General features: G+C 39.9%; 1 protein-coding gene across 2 annotated transcripts in view; it reads right to left on the reverse strand.

Moving 5' to 3' along the window:
• sardh (sarcosine dehydrogenase) overlaps nucleotides 1-18,202 on the reverse strand; it is a 98,720-nt gene that overhangs the window by 70,678 nt on the left and 9,840 nt on the right. For both annotated transcript variants that reach the window (XM_034192279.1, XM_034192280.1), the window contains 2 exons: nucleotides 2,469-2,592; nucleotides 946-1,046 (listed from right to left, as the gene is read on the reverse strand). In XM_034192279.1, coding sequence (XP_034048170.1) covers nucleotides 946-1,046; nucleotides 2,469-2,592 — 225 coding nt within the window. The remainder of the gene's footprint in view (nucleotides 1-945; nucleotides 1,047-2,468; nucleotides 2,593-18,202) is intronic.

Consider the following 18,202-nt stretch of genomic DNA (forward strand, 5'->3'; position numbering starts at 1 on the left):
ATACTGGTGGACGACATAACAGAGGCACCGTCAATGCAGCCAAAAACTACAAGCCTAAAAGGGATCAAAAGTGCACTGACGTGTAACAACAAAATCTAACACACAAGACTCACACAAGCAGATTTACAGCACATCAGGCTGACAGTGAGAAGAATTTTTAATCCCAGTACACTGCAAAGACCAGTCTGGACAAGGAAAAGTTGACTAATATCTGGTGCCACAGCGCCCTCTGCTGAAAACAGAAGCTTTACAAAACATGCTGAAATTTCTGCTTCCAAGCAGAAAAATAAAAGTTACAATGTACTATCACTCATGCATAATTCACAGTGAAGGCTGTGTATCACATTTAGGTTCTTTTGAGACCCATTTTTCTAATGAAGAAGTAGAAGTAAGTCCTATATAGACCCTGAGGCCCGTTGGTGCCGGTACATATCCATGGATTCCATCACGTGAAGTGGATGAGAGTCTATGGCTCTCCCTAGAAAAGATGCCAGCCCATCATAGGTTACTTTCCTGACCAAGGCCGATTCAGCTGGATGGACTGGAAAGATGTAGAAGAAGCTTCTTGTCCAAGGACAGGGACAGGTCTGGTGATGGGGAATTGAAACACTCTGTCTACATATTGGTCTCCCACTGATCTACCTGCTCTGCTCTGTAATGTCAGAGCAAACAATTCTCCTTATAGCACTGCACTGCTTCTACCTCACTGCAAAGAAATGAAGCTAACCCTGCGTGCATTTTCCAACTTTTTCCAACATTTACTAATGTTCTTGAATCAGGCACACTTTATGTAGGCTGTGATGTTTATGTGTGCTCCTTAGTGTCTTTCCCTCTGCAAAGTAGGGAGAGAAGATTACGTTTTGTGTTCTGTACAACTACAGTCTGTCTAACTTTAAAAAAATATCAACGGCTCAAAAATGCATAGGTGATATAAGCTTGTCAAACCTGTATGCCTTCAATTCTCTCTGTAACCACGTAGGCATGATGCATCGCAATGAGAGGCACTTTGACGCCTGCCATTTCTCCCAGCTTTGTGGCCCACACACCTGCAAACACAACCGGGCGAAATTACTCATTTCAATTAATTTCACTACTATTCAGAATCACTGCTTCTTATTTTTGCTATGTTTACATCACCATTGGAGTTCTGCTGTTTCAAACACAATGATCTTGACTATAGATTGATTTTCTTAAAAAGAAGACCTGAAAGTTCAGCTACAATTTGCCAGAAGGTACATCTGAGATACAAGCCTAGATTTGATGTTTTGGTCAAAGAAATCCTACCCTATACCTCTTCATCATGAAGCTGTTTAACTGGTTATACAAAATAAAAAAAAATAAAAAAAAACATGCACAATTTCTCCAATTACAGCCAGAGAAGCCTATAACAACTTCTGGGTTGTCTGGGTGTCTTGCCTCAGTCTTGTCCTTGCACAGTCAGTTTTTGAGAACTATCTGCTCCATAGATATTTACTACAGAGTTTCACACTGTTTGCATTTCTTCATAATTAATGTAAATAAAGTCCAAGACATATTCAGTGACTTGGAAATGTTCACATATCCATCTCCTGACTTGTCTGAAGAAACTGGAAATAAAACTGATTATTTACAGGTATTACACCAAAGCGTTCCATTACTTATGCAACCCATCATCTTGGCTGTTATATCTTTAATTTATATCAGGTTGTGGAGATTTGCTTTCAGTTTGACTTTAAGGAAGATAATTTTAGAAATGTTTATTTTTTGTATGTTTTGTATTTGAAATGGCATAAACAAATTAAAATGTGAAATACCAAGTGTTCCAATACTTTTGGAGGGCACTGTAGCTATTGTACAGCTTCTGCCAAGCATCCAACGTAAACAAGGACTAGTCTGCATGAACAAATGACAGAACCAGGCTATTCTAAGTCAAAATGTGCCCAGTGCTTGCACAATGTCAAACTGTGACAGTGCAAAGTTTGCTTTGTCTGTCAAATTAGAAAAGGCACACATATTTCCAACAATCCCTCAGAAAACATCCCATGGTAATTCCCCTTCAACACAAAGCCACCCTCAATTTTTTTTTTTTTTTTGTATAATTTTCAGGTGGCATTAAACTATTTGTTGAAAGCTTCTTAATTTGTAAGAGTGCAAATTTTTCAATGTACAAAGAATTTGTAATTTTTCCCATTTGTGCCTCTGAATGATTCAATCATCAAAACAATGCAGCCACTCCACCATGCCAAGACCAAACTTTGCATACATTTTTGAATTTGGGTATTACATGCATCATTTTTTTTTATTCCTTTAAAGTCACCTTGTTTTAGGTTTTCTGGCCCATTGTAGACCCCAAATGTTTTTGGCTTATTAAGTTTCTGTATAATCCTCAAAAACCTATCTACCAGTCTCCTTGGCTGAGGTACAATGTTTGTACTTCTTGTTTCTTTGCCTTCAGGATGATTTGAGAACTGATTTGATCAGACTCTCACCCGTACAGTTCACCACACAAGGTGTCTCTATGGTCCCATGGGGCGTCTCTACTGCCTTCACCCTCTTCACGCCGAAGTCATCTGTTCGCACTTGGATACCAGTCACGGGACAGTTCTCGATGACCTAATAAGGGTCAAACAAAGACAAAGACAAATACCCAACCAATCACATCACCGATCAGACATCTGTCATCAGCCATGAGGAGGATGTCTGCCTATGACCAAATTCGGATGCAACCATGGCCAAGCCAGTGATTTAAATGTAACTGAATTCATATAAAATAAAGTCATTTATAAATAATATAACAACTGTAGAATCATCTCCATTGCTAGAAATATTCTTTGCCTAAATGAGCAAAAGACTGAATTTATTGCTATTGTTAACGATCACTAATCATTGTTGATTAATGATCTAATTATGGATTATCACTTAGATATATTGGGTTATGTGAAACCTGGCTAAAACCTACAGCTGTCCTCCCCTTAAATGAGGCCTGCCCATCGGCATACACATTTAGTCACATCCCTCGTGATGTGAAGCAAAGCGGGGGTGTTAGTCTTATTCATAAATCAAGGTTTAGCTTATTAGCTGTTGGGGGTCACAAACAGCGGTGGGCACAGTTGCGGTAATCCGCTAACCGTTAATTATCAAAGATAATGTTTTCATTATCGGATTAGCATTTCAGATAACTTTGAAAACCACCATCGAACCAATTAGCTTCCAATAAGTTTTGGTCCGATAATTTGAGACCGCTAACATTTTTGCAGATATAGCTCTAGGTAGTAGATGCACAGTTATATCCTCTAAAAACAGAGAAGAGCTGGTTCCAGAAGAAACCAGCTCTACAAAGGAGAACTGGTCATAGAAAAGAAAAAAACTAATTTCTTTTGACCCCATACTAATACTCTGGCAATAGCACCCAAGTCATCCAGGGGCATACAGTTTTAACAGTTTTATTTACACCGTTAATATCTTCATCAGAAATGTCCTCATCTTCTTCAAAACCAATCGACATGTCACTTAAATCTTCTCTATAACTGCGCACTATGCCTTCGCTCTCCGTGTCTGCCGTGTTGGTAAACAGATCGGCGCTGCGACGCATCTACTCGAATGATGTCACATCCGTCGCAGCGAAAAAGTATGTCAACTCAGAGGCGGTAAATTCAAATTCTCAGATGGGTAACGATACGTCTAAATCCTTGTTCAGTGTAACTTTATGGTAAAAAAAAACAAAAAACAAAGACATGTGGAAAACCCTTTTTTTATTCTTCAAGAATATGTAAAAACGTCATAGCGTGGCAGGGACCCTTTAAAGCAATTGAAGGTTTTAGTGTGGACATGCAGCTGTGCCCATTGCATTATGGGTATTCAGAACAGAAGACATGCATTAGAGATGCTCTGATCAGGCTCCACATGGAGAACAGCATAAAACTCTTTGTATATTGTGCCTAAAACTCTTGTGAATATATTCTCTGGGTTTATAAATGTTGTTATTGTTTATTTTATGTAAAAATGCCAGAAGAAGCCCAGGTTACTTTTCCAAAAGCCGAAAAGTCTGTTCAATTGTGATTCAGGCCATGTGATATAACCGGCGCCAAAATGCATAGAACACTGCCATCTACTGGCGACCGGTTATATCACAGTGTTGTCGACCGCTGGATTTTAAAATTATCTGTAGGTTTCCAAAACCTGAGACACCACACGTGGAGATAAAAAAATAAATAAATAAATCATAGATCTGACAGGTTTAGTTGTACAGTGTACACACACAAACAGACTTCACCCACGAACATTCCCAGGTCAAACACCTCGCTTTCTGATTGGCTGCAATATCACATTTAGCTCCTCATATCCTTCTGAGCAGATCAGAGTGCTCTTGCTCATGGCAGGAATATCTGATAAGATTATATTTAGTGTCATCACTGTATCCTGTCAGGGTAAATGATGCTTTCCTACAGCAGGGGGCAGAGCGCACAAAGACAAGCACTGGCTCATTGACTGTTTGGGTTTGTGATCACCACTGGGTTTATTAGAACCTTTGGTGGTGTTTAAATTCGAAATCAGCTTCTTAGTAGCTGAGAGTGTATAGGAGGCAAAATTTAAAGTTATCGGTTATCTGTACCTTCTGATACGTTTTTAGGCAGTTTATCGGTTTAGCGTTAAAAAAGCTAACTTTTCAGTTAGCTGATTACCAGTTATTGAACCAACCTTTTTATTTAGCTGTGCCCACCACTGGTCACAATATAACTCGTTTGAACATCTGATTCTCCGCTCTGCCCACGATGCTACATATTGCCAAAGGTCAGAAGAATAAAAATCAGCCGTATTACTTTGTCACTGTATATAGGCCTCCTGGCCCATATTCTGAATTTTTAGATGAATTTGGTGCTTTTCAACTCTAACTCTTGTCAACTAGTGCAGATAACATTCTGATTATTGGTGACTTTAACATTCATATAAATAAGCCTTCTGATCCCCGCTGCAATTTATGGAAATTGTGGATGCATTAGGATTTCAGCAGTGCATTCAGGACTGGACACACATTAGTGGAAATACTCTGGATATGGTTCTCGCATGTGGTATTGCTGTCACGAATATTGACATCATGCCTCTTGCATCGGTGGTCTCTGATCACTCACTTATTAGGTTTACAGTTTCGCTGCTGTGTTTAGTGGAACAACAACCTTATTCATCACTACGGTGATGCATCAACTCCTCAACTATGACTGAACTCAAAGCTAGACTGCCTGATATCTTAGCTTCATGTCTGGAAAATGCCCAATCAGTCTTGTGGATAGTTTAAACTCAGTGCTCAAAACTATACTCAACATGATTGTGCCACCTTTATTAAAACCACTCCCCCCCAAAACACAGTCACCTTGGTTCAATGATTACTTGCATGACCTCAAGCATAAGGCTCGAGGTCTTTAACGGAAATGGCGTAGTTCAAAATTAGAAGGATTCCACCTCACGTGACGTGATGCTATCTTAGACTATAAGCATGGGTTACTGGCTACAAAGCAGACCTATTACTCTAATTTGATCAACAAAAACCAGCATAACTCAAAGTTCTTGTTCGATACGGTGGCAACACTTATTCATAGACAACCACATGTAGTTAACGCTCCTTTTACAACACAAGAATTCTTGGATTACTTCAAGAAGAAAATTGAAGACATTAGGTTAAACATATCTCAGCATGCCTTAACCACACCACTACACCCTACTACTGAGGTGGGCGCCATTACTTAGGTATTACCTAGATTTACAGAATTTGACAGTATCTCAGTAGGCGTGCTGACGAAACTTGTCTACATCTACAAAAACCACAGCCTGCTTATTTGATCCTATACCAACAAAACTGTTTCAGGACCTGTGGTCCACTCTTAAGACGACTGTGCTGGAAATGATTAATCTCTCATTAACTTCTGGATCTGTTCCTAAATGTTTCAAATCTGCAGTGATTAAACCATTACTTAAGAAATCTAATCTTGACGCTAGTGTATTGAAAAACTATAGGCCGATATGAAATCTATCATTTTGCTCTAAAATTCTGGAAAAAAGTGGTGTCATGGCAGCTCGCAGACTATCTTACTGAGAATAATCTTTTTGAGCCATTGCAGTCTGCTTTTAGAAAATATTATTCCACAGAGATGGCTCTCACTAAAGTGGTGAATAATCTTCTGCTTGCAATGGATTCGGTCACCACTATGGATCTGTTGCTGTTAGATCTTAGTCCAGCGTTTGATACCGTGGATCATCATATTCTACTCAATAGGCTGGATCATGGGATTACTGGGAGTGCCCTTGCATGGTTGATGTCATACCTGACCAGTCGCTCTCACTGTTTTGTACAATAACACTACCTCTAACCTTAGTGACATTAAATTTGGAGTTCCAAAGGGGTCCATCTTAGGCCCTCTGCTTTTCTCCCTTTATATAGCACCCCTTGGGCACATATTGCAGCGTACTGGGATTACCTTTCACTGCTATGCTAATGATACTTAGTTATACATGCTGATGACTGCTGATAATCTCATCCAATTAAAATCCTTAGAAGATTGCCTTGCATTAGTGAAAAGATGGCTGTCTAGCAATTTCCTACTTTAAAACTCTGATAAGACTGAAATGATGGTACTTGGTCCAATGAAACATCGGCATCAATTTGACCAGCTAACACTTATCCTAGGCTCATGTGTCATACATCACACTGACAAAGTGAGGAACCTTGGGGTAATTTCTGATCCTACATATATTACGAGGACTGCTTTCTTCCACCTGCGAAATATAGCGAAGATTCGTCCCATCCTGTCTATGGCTGATGCTGAGACCTTGATTTATGCGTTTGTCTCTTCTAGACTGGACTACTGCAATGTTCTGTTTTCTGGTTTACCGCAGTCCAGCATTAGGGGTCTCCAATTGGTTCAAAATGCTGCTGCCAGACTTTTGACATGAAGCAAAAAGTTTGTCACATTACACCCATTTTGGCATCTCTTCACTGGCTTCCTGTCCTTGTGAGATCAGATTTTAAGGTTCTGATACTAGCCTATAAAATTGTTCACAGACCCTCCCTACTTAGCTGACCTAATTAAACCCTACGTACCGGCCTGGACTTTGCGTTCTCAGGGTGCAGGACTACTTTGTGTCCCTAGGGTGAATAAAAAGTCTGCAGGTCACAAAGCTTTCTCTTATCATGCCCTTGTTCTATGGAATGATCTCCGTACATCAATAAAATAGATTCTGTACAGACTTTCAAGACGCACTTATTTTCCCTTTTGTATGGCTAGCATACTGGCATAGTATGTTACTATGCTTTTTACTCTTTTAAATTCATTTTATTAGGAAACACAGCGTGCCGCGGCCTCAACTTTATATAAATTCTGGGTCTTTTAGGGAAGCTTAGGGCTAGTTGGCCAATGATCACCTTAGTATTTCTTCTGTTTTTCTTGTTGCTTAATGCTGACAAATCAGACTGCTGTCTTTCTTATGGCTGATGCTGTCTTTTTCCTCTCTGTTTGAGGCAACTTTGCTGTGATTTGGTACTATATAAATGAAAATAAATTGAAAATTGTTTTTGACCCTGCTTTTAGGGCTGCTGAAGTGAAGTCTCAACTCTTGTCAGTCAACTGGAAGCAGAGTGTCACAAATGTTTTCTCAATCACCCAGGCCATGGTATTCAAGTAGGTTGAGTCAGGTCAACTGGACCTGTAGAGTTCCTTTAAGACATTTCTGAGAGATACTCAAATATTCTCTGTGGGGTCACTGATGTCACAACTGTTAACAACTGTCGGTCACTTCAGTTCAGGTGTGAGAAGTGAGGATGATCTCTGAGTCTGTGGTATTGATGAAAGGATAGAATTATAGGTGGAAGATAGGTGGTGTCTCAGCCTCCCCCTCTCTTTAGAGAAAATTTCATCACTTTAACAAAGATGGCTTCCTTGACACTTCTTTCAAACCACCCATCTTTCGTGTCAAAAATATGAACATTATCTCCAAAGGTGTGTCCTTCATTCATCAAATAATGATGAGAAACAAGCACACCCACTTTTGCTGTTTTCATTTTTTTTTTTTTTTTTTTTTTACCCCCAGCTCAAATCTATTGTAAACATAAAAATAAAGCTTTCCTCTCATAGAATGATTCATGGCATCAAGGATGGATTACTATAATTAGACATGGGCTTCCCACATTCTCTTTTGTCTTGGCTTCAAGCAAGACCCCGTTTGTTTACTGGATATAGAATGAAGAAAAGAGACCACATTAAACCTGTGTTCCTGTGTTGTCATCCCTGCGTTGGTTGCCAGTTGTGTTGAGTGCTGAGTTTAAGGTCTTACTGCTGGTTTTCAAGGACTTACGCAGGACTTCTCCCCAATAGATTCAGGATACTCCTACTCTGCAAATAGGAAACTTAAGTCATCAAAACTCTACACTTCCTATTTTATGCATGTGTGTTGGATCTCAACATCATGCATGTTAGGGTGGCCTGATACTATGACAAAACTGAAAAACAGTGCCATTGCCAGCAAAGTTTTCATCATTTGTGGGGTTTTTTCTTAAATCAGAGCTTTGGAGAGGGTTTAAATTACTGTGAAATTTTGGTTTTATTGGCCATTGTGGTCTTAAGTGTTTATTATATTTTAAATGTTATTATTTTGTACTCCGTTTCATTGTTTTTGTTTCCTTTTATTGAGTGTTTATTTGTGCAGTACTTTGATTGTCTTAAGAAGTAACTTAAGATAACTCCTATATGGACCCCGTGGACTACTGGGCTGATGTTTATCCCTGGAAACTGCAGAGTGAAAAGGATGAGCGCCTATAATTCTGCCTGTCCAGGATGACAGTTCTTCACAAGGTACTTTCCCAGCCAAGACTGGTACCCAATTACTGCTGGGTGGACTGGGACAATGCACATGAATTGTCTTGCCTGAGGACACAGACAGGTAGCTACACCTGAACTCAAAGCTTGGTCTGTATACTGGTGATCCAACTCTGAATGAGTCACCTGCTACGTACCTGACTATTAGATACAGTACCAGTCAAATGTTTGGACACCGTTCCCATTCAACTGAAAGGAAAAGGATGTCCAAACTTTTGACTGGTACGGTAAACCATTACATAAAACAGTGGGAAATGCTGCAAATGTACATAACTGGTGAAGGAAAAGGTTCTGTGTTGCCAGTTCTTAAACAAACATCCAAGAAAAAAGGCCTTCCATAAAAAAAGAAGAAGCCCACTGGTGAGTTTGCTCTCTAAAATAAAAAGTCTGTTGAAATTGTTTAATTTCACAAATGTTTTCTTAAAGGACATCAGAAAGTGAAATTAAAGGTAGGGTAGGTAACTCTGTTCAGAAACACTTTTTGTTATATTGGGTGAAATGGTCTGTCTATCCTAACAGTAGTCAATACATTATGTATTAAGAAAAAGAAATGAGAAAAAAAAAAAAATCAGACGTCTGTAGCAGCTGCAGGATCATAAAACTCCGACCAGTATAAGCCCCGCAGTGCGCTCTCAAAAAAAAAACAATCAGATGCCTTCATGTCTAGTTCTTCCTGCTCACGTCACCAGGCTCAATGCCCCCCTGTCCACCCCTCCTCTGCACGTCATGACGACGACACGTGGATGCAACCTAGTGCCGAGACGATGTAGCTCAACGCTAGAACACCTTGATGGACGCAAAGGATGAAGCGAATCAGACGCCAAAAATTAATGTTTATTCTTTTCTGCGTCAAGCACAAGACGCAGAAAGGAAGTGGTTTCAACGCAAATCAGGGCAAAGCAACGGTACTCAACGTGACTGGAAGCCACACCCTCATAATACAATGGTACCCGACGCCAATTTATGATTCCTGCTGTGTTCCATTGTTCCCGAAGTATAAATCACGCAGGATTGTTTTTATACTGTGTACACAATGCAGTAAAATTACATGCTCATAGAGCACAGAAAAAAAAAATGCTCAGCCTGGCTGCAGCTGCAGCTGCTCGTTCTTAAATTCTCTCACAGTGTTTAAATAAAGTCCATAAAAGTCCTGGTCACAGACTGATTGCCAGAGACAGGACATGAATACATCCAGTAAATAGTTCGGACATCTCCAGTCCACTCACGGATGCTTCGTTCGCACGCACACGTGAACAATTAAAAGAAAAAAATCTGGCTGCTGCTGCAGTTCCTCGCTCTCCCCTCAAACTCTCATAATTTTGTGAAATAAAGTCCATAAAGTCATGCTCACAGACTGATTGCCAGAAACAGGACATGTCCACATCAGGTATAACTCCAGACATCTCCACATTTACTCACAGACATTTTTTTTCATTGGCTCATGGTCAAAGGAAGAAAGATAAACTATAACAGAAATCAGAGCGCAGACCTGCAGCCCTGCACAAGAACAAATATATATTAGAAGAAAAATCAGAGTGCACAGTCTGCAGCCAGACTGCCTGCAGATCCTCCTCTGCGTTCTCACCTCCTCTCTGCCCCCCTGCTGCGTGCACCTGAGGCAGACATTCCTGCGTCGTCATGGCACCGCATGACTCGAAGCAGGCCCGGTGTGAAAGGGGCTTTCGGTACAATGGCAGAGGGATTTTCATTTTCATATAAGATTTGCCAACTTGGCTACTTTTGAAGCTTGAATTAGCCCAAAAGCTAACGTTAGCTTCTCTGTATGTTATTTTTTAGCCATGACAAAGATCCTCTGCTCTCCTCTGCCCTGCTAAGCCCCACAGTCAGATGCGCGTTCAAGTTTGTGGCGGTGTGGCGTTGGACGAAGCACTGACGGGGTGGAGGGGGGGTGGAACCTAGAGGAGGTGCTACTTTCAAATCTTCCTAGTTCTCTTGCTAGCTCTGCAGGACTACCAACTCTAGCTTTAAATGAGATTAAAAATTTTCAAAGTGCTGTTGGCCCTACAAATAATTAATCTAAATCAATAGATTGTTTTGAAGGCTAAATTCTAAACATCGCAAACCGTTGTGTGTGCTCTGCTGCCCCGTCTGTGTCTTTTGTGTTTGGATTTGTCTTTCAGTTCTGTCCTCATCTTTATATAGTGTGTTTTTTTTCTGTTGCTCATGCCCCCTTTTGGTTTTCTACATGCGTGTGCGCTCCTGGGCCATATCTGTCTGCTGTATGTGTGAGCCTTCCTGCTTCGTGTCCGACTCTTGTACGAGTCCTGTGTATGTGTGCCCATGTGCGCCCCTGGGCCGTATCTGTCTAGTGTTTGTCTGTCTTGGTCGTGTGGGTCCCGCATGTGTATGTCACTCGCGTGGGTCTGGTCTCCCCAGCATCTGTCATTCGTGTGTGTGTCCTGTTACAGTGTGTACGTGGACGTGTCCCCCGCTGCCAGTCTCCCTTGTGTTCTGTGTGTCTGAATACTTCCCGGTTCATCATGTCTCAGTGTCTTGGCTCCTGTCTTTGTGGTTGTGTTTTTCAGCGTCTTCATATTGGGTTCCGTGATTTATCACCTTTCCACAGTTCTGTATTTGTGACTTGCATTTTGTCTTTTGGTTAGCCTTTTCATCCGCGTTTGAGAGTTTATCATTTATCATGCTGTTTTTTTCTATGCCATTGTGTTTTTGTATGTTATGTTCCTTTAGTTCTTACATGTCCTTGCCACTTCGCGTTCAGTGTTAATTTTCACCTGTTACTCATTTTACTGCATTGAAGCCACTCCTGTTTTGTCTTTCCTTTGTGGGTCAATTAACAAATGCTACGTTTTGCTCTTGTTAACGTGTGGTTTCATGCTCTTGGTCTCTCCGTTGTCCGTGTTGATTTAAGTACCCCGTTTGGTTATTCGCACCCCTTATTGTCAACTGATTTTGGTTAAATCCTCCCCATTGCACCTCCTGGTTTACTGCTGGGTGGACTGGGACAATGCACATGAATTGTCTTGCCTGAGGACACAGACAGGTAGCTACACCTGAACTCAAAGCTTGGTCTGTATACTGGTGATCCAACTCTGAAAGAGTCACCTGCTACGTACCTGACTATTAGATACAGTACCAGTCAACTGTTTGGACACCGTTCCCATTCAACTGAAAGGAAAAGGATGTCCAAACTTTTGACTGGTACGGTAAACCATTACATAAAACAGTGGGAAATGCTGCAAATGTACATAACTGGTGAAGGAAAAGGTTCTGTGTTGCCAGTTCTTAAACAAACATCCAAGAAAAAAGGCCTTCCATAAAAAAAGAAGAAGCCCACTGGTGAGTTTGCTCTCTAAAATAAAAAGTCTGTTGAAATTGTTTAATTTCACAAATGTTTTCTTAAAGGACATCAGAAAGTGAAATTAAAGGTAGGGTAGGTAACTCTGTTCAGAAACACTTTTTGTTATATTGGGTGAAATGGTCTGTCTATCCTAACAGTAGTCAATACATTATGTATTAAGAAAAAGAAATGAGAAAAAAAAAAAAAAATCAGACGTCTGTAGCAGCTGCAGGATCGATAAAACTCCAACCAGTATAAGCCCCGCAGTGCGCTCTCAAAAAAAAACAATCAGATGCCTTCATGTCTAGTTCTTCCTGCTCACGTCACCAGGCTCAATGCCCCCCTGTCCACCCCTCCTCTGCACGTCATGACGACGACACGTGGATGCAACCTAGTGCCGAGACGATGTAGCTCAACGCTAGAACACCTTGATGGACGCAAAGGATGAAGCGAATCAGACGCCAAAAATTAATGTTTATTCTTTTCTGCGTCAAGCACAAGACGCAGAAAGGAAGTGGTTTCAACGCAAATCAGGGCAAAGCAACGGTACTCAACGTGACTGGAAGCCACACCCTCATAATACAATGGTACCCGACGCCAATTTATGATTCCTGCTGTGTTCCATTGTTCCCGAAGTATAAATCACGCAGGATTGTTTTTATACTGTGTACACAATGCAGTAAAATTACATGCTCATAGAGCACAGAAAAAAAAAATGCTCAGCCTGGCTGCAGCTGCAGCTGCTCGTTCTTAAATTCTCTCACAATTGTGTTTAAATAAAGTCCATAAAAGTCCTGGTCACAGACTGATTGCCAGAGACAGGACATGAATACATCCAGTAAATAGTTCGGACATCTCCAGTCCACTCACGGATGCTTCGTTCGCACGCACACGTGAACAAGGCTGCGTCAGTCACAGTCAGTCAGAGCTGCGTGTCGTCAGAGTGAGCTGCAAAAAGTTTGTACCTGAGTTTTCAGAGGTGGTGTTTGTAGTTGCCATCTGCCACGCCGGTGTTTGCCAACCCGGACAGTGGGAATACCACCTCAACCGGCAACTTAGCCCCGCGACTGGACAGCAACAACGTCCGAGGCCCAACGTGGTGAATTCACTGAGGCCGCGCGCTGCGTCATTAGAGCCGCGCGTCACGAGTGCCGCTTCCCCGAGGCCTCGTGCAGCCACCGCGGATCCATCAGCGCGGAAACACCGAGGCCGCGCGGCACCAGCGCAGTGCAGATCCATCCCGGTGATAAACAACACAGGCTGTTAACATCGGCGATCGACAAGCTGCTCATAAACCGACCATGGGGCCTAAGAAGGTTCTGACAGCGGAGGAAGGTGACGATATTAAAAAATCTCTGGACTTTTTATCAGAGGAGATTTCTGTTGTGAAGCAGCAACAGAAATCAATCATGGATCTGGTGGAGGAGGTGAAGGCATTACGGCTCCAGAATGCCGAGAAAGACCGGCATCTGGTGCAGCTGGAAAATAGAGTGGCTGAATTGGAGCAGTACACCAGAATCAACGACGTCATCATCACAGGTCTTCACATCAAACCACGGTCCTACGCACGGGCGGTAACAGATGAGAGCGGAGGGGAGCCCAGTGAACAGGAGGTCAGCTCTGTGGAAAAACAGGTTGCTGATTTCCTCCTATCTAAAGGTATAGAAATGGATTTAAATAACATTGAAGCGTGCCACCCTCTGCCCCGGAGAAATGACGGTGATAAACGAACCGTCATCATGAGATTCATCAACAGAAAACACAAAACAGCACTGTTAAAACAAGGAAGAAAACTGAAAGGGACAAACGTATTCATCAATGAACATCTCACCAAACGGAATGCCGACATCGCCAGGAAAGCACGCTTCTTGAAGAAACAGGGAAAAATCCAGCACACATGGACTTCAAACTGTAAAATATTCATCAAACTGAACGGATCACCAGAACAAGCAAAAGTCATGGCAATAAGGAACATCGAGGAGCTGGACAAATATGAACAATAGTGTTTCTTAAAGCGAGGATCTGGACAGATATGACCAATAAGGTATGAGGACACAAACACATCACAACACCATGACACAGACCAGAGGAACCTATTCATCTACATCTGGAGACAAGAAGGATATAACTCAAAGGATTGCTGATCATGGAAAAGTAGAACTGAGAACATTTAAATACACAGACCACAATGTACTGGACTTGGAGCACGATATAGACCCAGACAATAATTTCTTCTCAAATATCAATGACAGTTGTTGCTATTATACAGATGAACAGTTTAATCGGATCATTAAAACGGATAACAAATTATCAATAATCCATTTCAACAGCAGAAGTCTATATGCAAACTTTAACATTAAAGAATATTTAAGTCAGTTTAAAAAAATATTTAACATAATTGCTATATCAGAAACATGGATCAATGAAGATAAAGGAATGGATTTTGAACTGGATGGATATGAATTTAATTGTGTAAACAGAAAGAATAAGAGTGGAGGAGGAGTGGCTGTGTATGTGGATAAGAACATGGATTATAAAATAGTAGACAATATGACAACTGTGATTGATAACTTATTAGAATGTATAACTATTGAAATATGTGAAGAAAAAAGCAAAAATGTATTAGTCAGCTGTATATATAGAGCACCAGGATCTAGTATTGAAACATTCACTGACTGTATGGGAAAAACGTTCTCAAAAACTAATCAAAAAACTGTGTTCATTTGTGGTGACTTAAATATTGATCTGCTCAATCCAAATAAGCATAAAATAACAGATGAATTTATCAGTATAATGTACAGTATGAGTTTATATCCAAAAATCACCAGGCCAAGCAGAATTACATCCCATAGTGCCACCTTAATTGATAATATATTCAGCAATGATATTGAGAATAACACTGTGAGTGGATTATTAATCAATGACATTAGTGATCATCTACCAGTTTTCATCGTTTATAATAGAAACCATCGGCGGAATCAGCCAGAGGAGAAAATAAAATACAGGCGAGTGCGGACAGAGGAAAACATGAACACACTAAAGAAGGATTTACAGGAGCAAAACTGGGAAAAGGTATACAGTGAAAGTGATGTTGATAGTGCATATGAAACTTTTTTACAAATATTTACATCATTATATGATAAAAATTGTCCAATTAAACAAGACTACAGAAAACAAAAAATCCAAGCTCGACCATGGATGACGAAAGGGTTACGAAATGCATGTAATAAGAAAAATACACTGTATAGAGAATTCATAAAACTAAAGACTAAAGAGGCAGAAAATAGATATAAGAAATACAAAAATAGATTAACTAATATTATACGGGTATGTAGGAAGGAATATTATAGTAACATATTATATAATAACAAAAACAATATTAAAGGAATATGGGATATATTAAATAGCATTATCAAAAATGGTAATAAAAAACAGAGTTACCCTCAGTATTTCATTGATAATAATGTCAAGAAGGAAAATAAGGATGAGGTAGTCAACGGTTTTAATAATTTTTTTGTAAATATTGGACCAAGCTTGGCAGAAAAAATTCCCGATTCCCAACCTGAGGATTGGGATAATAATCTCATAGAAAGAAATCCCTGTTCAATGTTCCTCACAGCAGTGGATGGAAATGAAATTATAGACATTGTGAATAATTGTAAATATAAAACATCTACCGATTTAAATGAAATTGATATGGTGGTGGTAAAACAGGTCATTGAATGGATTGTAGAACCATTAACATACATCTGTAACTTATCATTTCAAACCGGTAAATTTCCCAATCAAATGAAAATAGCTAAGGTTGTGCCGCTGTATAAGACTGGGGATAGACACCACTTCACAAATTATAGACCTGTTTCTTTGCTTCCACAATTTTCCAAATTATTAGAAAAGTTATTCAATAATAGATTAGACAAATTCATAAATAAACATAAATTACTTACTGATAGTCAATATGGATTCAGAGCACATAGTTCAACATCACTTGCATTAATAGAATCAGTTGAGGAGATTACAAACGCCATAGACCACAAATTACATTCAGTTGGAATATTTATAGATCTTAAAAAGGCTTTTGATACAATTAATCATGACATATTAATCAATAAACTTGAACAGTATGGGATTAGGGGGTTGGTGTTGCACTGGGTGAGAAGCTACTTAAGTAACAGAAAACAGTTTGTGAAGTTGGGGGAATATACATCATCATGCTTGGACAATGCTTGTGGCGTCCCACAGGGGTCAGTATTGGGTCCAAAACTGTTTCTAATTTATATAAATGATATTGTCAATGTTTCCAAAATATTAAAATTAGTATTATTTGCAGATGACACAAGCATTTTTTGTTCAGGGGGGGATTTGCAGGAGTTACTGAGGAGGATCAGTATGGAAATGGGAAAATTGAAAATATGGTTTGACAGAAATAAATTATCATTAAACTTAAGTAAAACAAAATACATGTTATTTGGCTATTGTAATACAGATATACAGGTTCAGTTACAAGTCGAGGGGGTAGATATTGAAAGGGTACATGAAAATAAGTTTCTGGGGGTGATAATAGATGATAAGATAAACTGGAAGACTCATATAAAACATATACAAAGTAAACTGTCAAGAAGCATTTCAGTTCTAAACAAAGCGAAACATATTCTGGACCACAACTCACTCCGCATTCTTTACTGCTCACTGGTTTTACCATATTTACAGTACTGTGCAGAGGTATGGGGTAATACTTATAAAGGTACAACACAATCACTATCAGTAATGCAGAAAAGAGCTATAAGAATTATTCATAATACTGGCTATAGAGATCATACAAATCCACTATTTTTACAATCCAAATTCTTAAAATTCACAGACTTGGTTCATTTTCAAACAGTACAAATTGTGTATAAAGCAATAAACAATTTACTTCCAGCAAATATTAAAAATATGTTTTTTAACAGATCAGGGGATTACAGTCTGAGGGGGAAATTTAATTTAAAGCATCAGTGGGCACGAACAACATTAAAAGGTTTCTGTATTTCTGTCTGTGGGGTGAGGATGTGGAACAGATTGGGAGTGGGGCTCAAGCAATGTCCAAGCATGAACCAGTTCAAACAGCGGTACAAAAATATGGTTTTTTCTGGGTATAGGGAGGAGGAAGGGTAATGAGGGTTAGGGTGTTTTTGTTGTTTGCTTCGGCTTGTAAATATATAGTATTTTGTATGTAAGTAGGTATGTGTAGGTGTATATTTATGTTTGTGTATATATATGTGTATATATGTATATGTGTATATATGTGTATGTTGATGTGTATATGTATGTGTGTGTATATATATGTATATATATATATATTGATATCGGTTTAGGTGTGTAGGAATTTATGTGTATATGTGGCAAAGGGTATTACTGGTTGTGGGGAAGAAGGGGTAGGGATAAATAAGCTGATGCTTCACCCTACCCCTTTTCGGACATGTTGGGTACACAGTAGGAACTTTTTTGTTGTTGTCTTTACTGATCTATCTTGTAATTGTTGTTGTATCAAATGTTCGAAATAAACAGTTTTCATTCATTCATTCATTCATTCATTCATTCATTCAATTAAAAGAAAAAAATCTGGCTGCTGCTGCAGTTCCTCGCTCTCCCCTCAAACTCTCATAATTTTGTGAAATAAAGTCCATAAAGTCATGCTCACAGATTGCCAGAAACAGGACATGTCCACATCAGGTATAACTCCAGACATCTCCACATTTACTCACAGACATTTTTTTTCATTGGCTCATGGTCAAAGGAAGAAAGATAAACTATAACAGAAATCAGAGCGCAGACCTGCAGCCCTGCACAAGAACAAATATAAATTAGAAGAAAAATCAGAGTGCACAGTCTGCAGCCAGACTGCCTGCAGATCCTCCTCTGCGTTCTCACCTCCTCTCTGCCCCCCTGCTGCGTGCACCTGAGGCAGACATTCCTGCGTCGTCATGGCACCGCATGACTCGAAGCAGGCCCGGTGTGAAAGGGGCTTTCGGTACAATGGCAGAGGGATTTTCATTTTCAT

Source organism: Thalassophryne amazonica, chromosome 17, assembly GCF_902500255.1.
Source record: "Thalassophryne amazonica chromosome 17, fThaAma1.1, whole genome shotgun sequence".
NCBI classification, from domain to species: domain Eukaryota; kingdom Metazoa; phylum Chordata; class Actinopteri; order Batrachoidiformes; family Batrachoididae; genus Thalassophryne; species Thalassophryne amazonica.